The sequence below is a fragment of the Gracilinanus agilis genome, chromosome 4 (genome assembly GCF_016433145.1).
Source record: "Gracilinanus agilis isolate LMUSP501 chromosome 4, AgileGrace, whole genome shotgun sequence".
In the NCBI taxonomy this organism is placed as follows: domain Eukaryota; kingdom Metazoa; phylum Chordata; class Mammalia; order Didelphimorphia; family Didelphidae; genus Gracilinanus; species Gracilinanus agilis.
The window spans coordinates 96528544-96538076 of record NC_058133.1 but is presented as its reverse complement, the minus strand read 5'-3'; the positions used below and the strand labels follow the sequence as shown (position 1 = coordinate 96538076).

Below are 9533 nucleotides of genomic sequence, written 5' to 3'. Positions count from 1 at the left end.
AGAAAGAAAGAAAGGAAGGAAGGAAGGAAGGAAGGAAGGAAGGAAGGAAGGAAGGAAGGAAGGAAGGAAGGAAGGAAGGAAGGAAGGAAGGAAGACTGGTTCAGAAGAGATCAATTACCTTCTTTTTGAATTTATTTACCTTTAGTAGGTAACATCAGATCCAGTAATAGAAAATTATAATCAGGGTATTCCAAAATTCTTAATATATCTTTAGATTCTAATAACTTAAAATTGCATGAAGTCATTTAGGATACTGTGTACATGAAATTTCCTAATTGGACTTTTGTATACACACATACACACACACACACACACACATACAGAGTGAGTGGTTAACTTATGTAGAAAAAAATATTGTATTTGGTCAATTTGACCCCAGAGGGCAGAATTAGAAGCAATGAGCAACACTTGTAAAGGAAGAAGTTTAGATTTGAAGCAAGAAAAAACTTCCTAACAATTAAAGCTATCTAAAAATAGATTGGGCTCCTTGGATGAGTAGTATGTTTTAGGCAAAAGAAAAATGAGTAATTATTTAATTTTTTGTAGATTTTCATTTGTGTATAACTTATTTTGATGGCTTCTAAGGTATCTTCCCTCTCAGAGGTCCTATGATTCAGAGGGCTGTCCTTCTCCTACCTGGCTAGGCATGGTTAGCTTTGAATGCATTTTTGAGATTTTTTTTCTGTTGGGAATTATAGAAATGTGAAGCAGGGGATAGAGCACTGGCCCTGAAACCAGAAAAACATGAGTTCAAATCCAGCTTCATATTTACTAGCTGTGTGACCTTGAGCAAGTTACTTAATTCTTTTTCCTCCAATTTCCTCATCTATAAAATGAGCTAGAGAAGGAAATGGGAAAATACTCTAGAGTCTAGTATCTTTGGGTTTAGGTGACTCATATCTATCTATGTCTCCAAGATTAGGCAAGTCACATGTTTCTAATTCTATCATCTTTACCACCTCTTTATATATCTTCATTTATATCTCTATAATATATATCTTTATCAAGATTAATATCTACCTACCTATCTATCTATATCTGTTTTCTAGTTCATATTTCCCAAAGCTTAAACTCTATATGAATTCTTATAACACATAAGGAATTTGGAAAAATAATGAAATATTTCTGAAAATATTCTTGAAGGAATATGAAGAAGGCTAGGTTGCATTTTGTAAAACTGGTTTCATTTCTTACCTCATATATGTACTAGCTATTGGGTTATAGACAAATCATTAGATCTCTTATATCCCAGATAATTCTCCAAAACTATAAATTGTTTGAGTTAGAAGCTGTTTACTCACTTTCCAATCCTTCCCAAAATGTCCTAATTAGTCTTTATTCTTTAAGGTCCTTAAACATTAAGCCTTTCCCTAGTCATATTTCCAGAGAGAAAGAGAGCAGGATGCATTTTAAGGAAGTGAGGAAGGGCATAGAAAAACTTTGTTTGTGTCTATTTGACTTCAAACATCCAAAAGCAGTATTATCCAGGCTAACAATTAGATGTTTACAAATATTTCATTATTTTTGTTGTTTTGGAAAAAAAACTTATCTTTGGTATAATGAAAGGAACATTAACTTTATATTTCATTTAAATCCTGAAGAAATAGAGTAATGGACCAATAGAATACATTAAGTACTCAATATGCAGTAGCAAATGACTATAGTACCCTAGTGTTTGGAAAACCCAAAGACCTAAGCTTTAGGAAGAAAAACTCACTATTTGACAAAAACTGCCAGGAAAACTAGAAAACAGAATGGCAAAAACTAGGCACAGACCTCATACCATATACCAGTGATGGTGAACCTTTTAGAGATGGAGTGCCATACCTCCCCCACACCTCACCCTTAACCCTTTCCCCCTCACCCTAGACAGGAGAGGGAGCAAGCACCTTCATTGGGCTGCTGGGCAGAGGGGTGGGCAATGTGAGAAATGTCCTCAGAGCAGGTGAAGAGGAGGAGGGGAGTGGCCTGAGCATGCCACTCCACTCTAGCTCTGCTGCCCTATGAGCTGCCCTATGAGCTTACCCTCTGTGTGCTCTCATTGGGCTCTTGGGCAGAGGGGCAGGTGATATGAAAAAAAAAAGTAATCAGGCATGGTGGAGAGAGGAAGGGAGCAGTTTTTCACCTGAATCCCTCTGCCTTTCTAGTAATGAACTCTGGTGGCGGAGTTGGGTGGCTTGTGTACCCATAGAAAATGCTCTATGTACCTTCTTTGGCACTTGTGCCATAGGTTTATACCATATACCATGGTAAAGTCAAAATGGTTACATTATTAAGAAATAGAGGGTATAAACAAATTTGGGGAATATGGAATGAGTCTACCTGTCAAATCTATGGGAAAAGGAGTAATTTATGTCCAAAAAAGATGTACATAATATTATGAGAGGGAAAATATTTAACTTTCAATATTAAATTAAAAAGGTTTTGTACAAACAAAACCAATGTATTTAAGATTAAAAGGGAACAAACAAACTAAGAAAAATGTTACTGACAGAGGTCTGATTTCGGGAATATAGAGAGAGCTGAGTCAAATTTAAAAGAATACAAAGCATTTTTCAACTGACAAATAATCAAAGAATGGGAACAGGCAATTCTCAGATGAAGAAATTAAAGACATCTTTAATCGTGAAAAAAAATGCTCTAGTCACTATTACTTAGAAAAAATGAAAACTAAAACAACTCAGGGTATCACCTGATACTAACTAAACAAAAAAGGTAAATGGTAAATGTCAGAAGGCATATAGAAAAATTGGGCCATTAATACACATTATGGAGCTGTGAACTGGTACATTCTGGAGAATAATTTGGAACCATAACCAAAGGGCCATAAAACTGCATATCCATTAGCCAGTAATACCACTACTAGGTCTTTATTCTAAAGAGATCAAAGAGAGGGGAAAAGAACCTATTTTTACAAAAATATTTACAGCAGCTCTTTTTGTGGTGGCAAAGAACTAGAAACTGAAGAAATGTCCATCAATTAGGAAATGGCTGAACAAACTGTATGATATGCTTGTAATGGAATGCTAGTCTGTCATAAGAAATGACAAACAAGAGATCAAAAAAAAACCAACCCAGGAATACTTATATTTTTAATGTGAAATTGAGGATGAAATTGCATAAGCATAAAATTTTAATCAATTTTTAAGGTGTGGATAAGAAATATGTGAAAAGCATAAATAATTTTCTTTTAAAATGTATTCAGTATATTTTAATGATAAATGTGAAGTAATTCAACTGCATTATTTTGAACAGATCATGTTGTCTGTGAAGAAGAGTTTAAGTATGCCATGTTAGCTTTAAACTGCATATGCCCAGCAACTTCTACACTTATCACACTGTTGGTTCATACCTCTAGAGGACAGTAAGTAAATATATTTATTTATTTTTCAATAATAATAATGAGTCTTTGAATAGATGTGTGGGACTATGCAAATTGTTCTTAATACGAAGCAAAGATTTGTCAACTGGATTTTGGATTGGAATTGAATAAACAATATTACTGAAACCAATTCAATCATACTGACTCCTTTACAAATTTAAATTGTCTTTCCATTTCTAAGATTTCTGGGTTTTATCAGTAATTTATATATGTTCTAACATTTAAATCTTTGAGCAATTTCCATGTCAATTTCTCACCTTAGAGCTACAAGTAAGTAATTGCATATTGCAAAGGGATTATAAATCAAAATGATATCTGTTTCGTGATATTTAACTGGTCAAAGGAGAAGAGAAATAATAGTTTATGTAGAAGAAACATAACCAGTGACACAGGTAAGACCCCTTTGGAAATGTATAAAATTCAGAACTTGTTTGAATTTTCATTTTATGACATATACTTCAAATAAAGACAGATTCTATTTTCTAAAATTTCATAATCCTTATTTAGTTCCTTGGGCAAAATCATGACTTGCCAAGACAAACATATTTATCAGTAAGGCTTATTTTCACTTTTTCATTCCTTATATTTATGGTATCTGCAGTTAAACAAATTTAATTATTTGGTTATGACTTAAGTTATACCTGGAATTTTCTCCCTCCTTATCTCCATCTCTTGGACTTCCCTGACTTCCTTCCAGTCCCAGCTAAAACTCTCCCTTCTGAAAGAAGTCTTTTCCTATCCCCTTTATTGATAATGCATTCTCTCTTTGGAAAATCTCCAGGTTTTCTTTTAATTTCTTTTTTTAATACTTCTTTGCATGTTATCTCCCTCATTAGCCTTTGAATTCCTTGAAAAATAGCAGTGTTTTTTTAGAGAATAAGGTGCTTTTTTTGTATCCCTAAGTGTTTAGCACTGTGCCTAATATATTTTAGGCACTCATTGATTTGACATGTCAAGGTTCTATTCAGTCAAAATATTGGGCAAGTAAAATGACCTAATGGAATGAGATGCATCTATGCTGAAATGGAAATTGTAGGAAAAATATGGGAAGGAAAACAAACACAATTAAGAGCCTACTATGAGCCAAACACTAGACTAAATACTTTGCAAATATTACTTTGTTTAATCCTCACAACAATTCTGTGACATCGGTGCTATTATGACCCTCATTTTACAGATGAGAGTCATAACAGACAGGTTAAGCAATTTTCCCAGCGTTTCACATATACTAGAAGTCTTAGGGCAGATTTGAACTCAGGTCTTTCTGATAGCAGACAGTCCCAATGTTCTACTCACCACACCACCTACTTGAGTCTAGAACATGATAAAAGGAAGTTAAGAGATCTGGGCAAGAATCTTGTCTGCATTCTTTTGTGTGGAATATTAATTTTGAACAATTTCCTTTACTAAGCTAGTCCTTACTTTCTTCATCTGTAAATAAGGGATTTGAATTTGTGGATCTCAATCTTACTTCTTATTGCAAAACTGTTATTTAAGTACATGTCTCATGCTAACTTGGCAAATAAAAATACACAAGAGATTCAAACAAAATATTACATTTATGTGCATATGTGTCAGTCTATATGCATATATCTTTATTTATATCTCTAAACTGTTGACTCTAGCAAGAGTTCTAGTAAATGTATTATTATTTTAAAAATATATAAATATACACTAAAAATCATTTTGGTTCCCACTAAGTAAATATTCAGAACTTTATTGATGTTCTTAGTTTTAGGCCACACTGTGGAAAATAGCTTGGTACTGTTGTGAGGAAGATTACTTAGTAATTAATTAAGTATTAAGGTTAAACCTAGCAGGAAGGGCTGGAGCATTCCAAAATGGAATGAAGGAGCAGGAAGTGGCTTGTGCCCTGAGAGAGACTCCATTAGTGGTTGGCACAAACTGTTGCTAGCCTTGGGAGATCTCAGACCTGCATCCTGATTCCCTGGGATCCTGAGTGGTGGTGGTTTCTAACAAGTGGACAAGACCTATAGAGCAGCAACAAGTGGAGGAGGAGTTTGGGACCTGGTAGATAGCATTTCAAGCACACTCTTTCTACTTGGATACCTTGGACCACCTTGGCTTTTGGCATCCTGAAATCATCTGTGGATTACCGTGAGAACACCAAAGCCACCCTCAGACCCATTAGCTGTACTGGTCAAACCTGGCTGGAAATAGGTTTGAGGCAACCCTCCAAGTGACTCATGCACTGCTCCTTTGGCCCTGTCTGCTTAGGTCACTAAAATTAGAGTAGAGAAGTCATCTCCTTGCCCTGTGGTTTTGCCCTTTAGGTTTTAGTGTAGACTTTCCTATCCCACCTTTATTTTAGTTGAACATAATTAAAACTGTTAAAACCTTTTACCTTGCCTGCTGGTTTCAAAGACTCTGGCCTAGTGGTGAGCTGGGTGACAGTTGGCCAACAGTCATTCTTATCAGCTAGCAGCAGCTTAGCTGTGTACTCTGGTCTCCCTATCCTAGTCCTGTCTCTCCTTCAACCCAGTGTGGGTACCCACAACCATTTAGATTATATTTAACATCCCTGGTGCCCATCTTTTTTACAGTACCATGGAAAAAAACTCTACATTTGGAATCAAATTCATGGTTAGACTACTGTCATTTGAATCCTACCTCTCATATTTAGTATCTTTGAGATCTTAGGCAAGTGACATCGTCTTTCTGGATTTTAGTTTTCTTAAGTATAAAAAATGGAAGTTAGACTAGATGGGCTGTCTCATAGGTCTCTTCCTAGTCTAAATGTATAATCTTGGTGTTTGTGTTACATAATAACAGAATTTTGAATTGAATGTGATTTTTTAAATTATCTGGTCTAAATTTTTTATTTTCTAATTTAAGAAAGTAACTCACAGACAGTCTGAGTGACTTGTCAAAAGTCTCACAGGGAGCTCTTGCCAGAGGCAGGACTTGAACCTGTCTCCTACACTTCCATTTTCCTGTTCTTTCTCAGATAATATGGTACCTTAGGTAGAGTCCAAGTGAGTGATCTGGCAATGTCTAGAGACTGACATAAGATATTAGTTGCTTTTCACCTAAATAGACAGGCCCATGAAGATATAATAATAAATTTGCAATTTTTCTCAATAAAACATTGTTGAGGCGCTCAGAAAGACTACTCCAATTTTATTTAATGCTTCCATAACTCCAAATATTGTAAGAAGGAAAATTTAGGTATTTATAGATATATATTAAAATATGTGGCCACCAGGAATCAACAATTCAGGTTGATTCCATAATTAAATCAGACCCAAGTCAGCATCGGGTTGAAGAGTTTATTTACAGTCTGGTAGGTAAAAAGTAGGAATAAAGAGAAAAAAGGGAGAGGCTAGTCCAGGCCAAAGGCCTGGATGGAGAGAGAAGAAGGTTATAAAGCTTAATAAATGAAGCTGTAAGCCACAAGGCCCAACAGCCAGATAGGCAGAGTTTAGAATTGGCCCAGCTAGGCAAAGGAAGTCAGCCTAACTTACCCACGTGACAATATAGAGTGTAAGCTGTCTGTGGTCTCAGGAGATGCTTCTTCTTCCAGTTCGAGACAGCAACTGCCCCCACAGGAAGTTCACTAACTTACTTAAAGAGATAGTGTCTTTCATCACTTCCTGTGGTCCACCTCTAATTCAAATGGACAAATGGCAGTTTCTACATTGATATGGACTGCCCAAAGAGCAGTCCCTTATTCTTGATTTGTTACTTATTGTCACGTGTGGGTAACTTGTCTCTCCTCCCCACTAAGGGAGGTTAGGGTGACATCATTAGCACTCCTAGGTTGTATAGAATTTTGCCTATTAATTGGCTCGAGCTAATTCTATTTACACAATCCCCCCTGATGATCATATTGGGTGCCTAGTCACCCCAAGTGATCATGTTACACAACCATCTTCTACCACAAAGGTCCTTCTAACTACAATAGTTAGAGATAAGAGGGAAATGGAAAAGAGAGAAAGCAAAACCAATGTTTTGCTAAGCGCGTTGACAAGAAACCAATTGGGGGCAGTCCCCTATTGGCATATCATGTACAATTAAAGTAGCTGTTCAAAACCCATCAGTCCATTCATTAGTACCCAAAGTTCATTCAGGATCGCTTAATGCAACAAACCCATCAGTTCAATCAATTGCAACCCAAAGTTCATTCTGGATCTCTTGATTAAACGTAGGTTCTTCAGGCATCTCTCTGCAAACAGTTCATTCTCTGGATTAAAGAATCAGCAAGTTTTCTTTCCCTGAGAATTTTTCTCAAACAAAACAAAAAATTAAATCTTCGATATAATAAAAATACGATTAATCTTGGATTTTATAAAAATACAATCCCCCCTGACGTGGGTAGTTAGAAAGAAATACCCAGATCAGCTCAATATATACAGTTGAGTCATGGGGTTGTATGAGTAAATTCAAAAGAAAAAAAGGAAGAAAAAATATAAAAATCAAATAGAAGAAAATTGAAGCTTTTGAAAAAGAAAGGCATTAAAATCAAAATCAAAATATCAAAAGTTATGTACATAAAATTTTTTGAAGGAAGCAAGATAAAATTATAACAGGTCCTTGTATTAGGGTCTAATCAATTATAATTTCCATCCTACTAGTCTGTAGGATACAATGCAGTAATACTGCACTTACCCATTTGCAGCTAAGACTACAGGAAGTTGCCATTCTATAAGAGAGAAAAAAGGACCAGATTTATATGCAAGGGAAGTGTCTGTCATTCCCTTCACTCTCAGGAATATATGGGTGAGCCAGATGATGGCCAACCTGCGGTACCTGACTGGCAGTGTAGTTCGGAGAGTCCTAAGTCTTAACATATGTTAAGCGTCACAGCTTCGATTCTTACACTGAGTTCAAGTCCTCAGTGTTGGCGTGGGAGTACCTCAATCCCACCTGTATATTTATGATCTTTAACCTTGTGCTCCTTGGCACTGTGCAGATGTTCTCAGCAATCCCATTGGATTGGTCGGTTGGTCTCCATGACCTTGTGCTTTCCTTAGCATTATTAATGGCTCATGTGTTCCCTTCTCCTGGAATTAGACAGAAGCCTTAATCACAGTCCCATAACATTTAACAATACATGGCAAGTTCTTGGAGTCTAAACCTTATGAGTAAGCAGTAATATTACAGCAATTATATATATATATATATATATATATATTAAAATTATAGCATTGCAAAAAATAATGAAAAAATTAAGTAATTATATGTACGTAAGTACAAGAAATGAGAAAAAGACAAAAATATCAATTATTCTGTTAAAAGATATTAGGAGACTCAATAAGAAAATTAAAATAAAATCAGGGAAAGAATCAAGACAAACCAATGATTCCAAATTAGCATCCATGAGTCTATGAACTGTTATCTCCAATGCAGGTAACAGGAAACAGTCAATCAGGTTCAATAGAAGATGCCCTCTTTACATGTGAGCAATGAATCCAAGAGTCCTTTTCTCCGATCTTTATAACTGTTGGGGTGGTTAGTAAAATTTCAAACGGGCTATCCCATGAAGGCTGGGTTGCCCCAGGGTGCTGGAAGTTCTTTATATATATTTTGTCTCCTGGATTCAGGTCGTGCAGTGAAAAGTCTATTGGTCCTGCTTGTACTGCAGTTCCAGATTCATGGAGTTCACGCAGTCTGTGTTGCAATTCCTGTATATAGGAAGCAATAGAAGTATCTCCTCCTAATAGTGATGTATATGCAGGAGAAAAAGGTTTAGCCTGTATAGGAGGATGTCCAAAAAGCAGCTCATATGGTGAGATGTGTAGATCTCCCCTAGGTCTGCTTCTAAGATAAAATAGAGCTAGAGGGAGAATTTCAGGCCATTTTAGATGTGCCCCACTACATAATTTGCCAATCATGGTTTTAAGTTCTCTGTTCATCTGTTCAACTTGGCCTGAGCTCTGGGGATGATATGGTACATGGAATTTTGGAGTTATCCCCAGGCATGAATATATTTCAGATAAAACTGAATCAGTAAACTGACTCCCTCTGTCCGAGTCAATACGTACAGGCAGACCAAAACGAGGAATGATTTCTTTTAAAAGCACCTTGGCAACAAAGGCTGATGTGGCTCGGGCAGTAGGAAATGCTTCCGGCCACCTGGTCAGTTGATCCACTATGACCAGACAGAATTTATATTGTCCTGCCTTTGGCA

General features: G+C 36.2%; 1 protein-coding gene across 1 annotated transcript in view; it reads left to right on the top strand.

The window, feature by feature from the left end:
• Positions 1–9533, top strand: part of KCNT2 (potassium sodium-activated channel subfamily T member 2) — a 549106-nt gene that overhangs the window by 362998 nt on the left and 176575 nt on the right. Inside the window, exon 14 of the mRNA XM_044674907.1 lies at positions 3256–3364. Within this exon, the coding sequence (XP_044530842.1) occupies positions 3256–3364 (109 nt within the window). The remainder of the gene's footprint in view (positions 1–3255; positions 3365–9533) is intronic.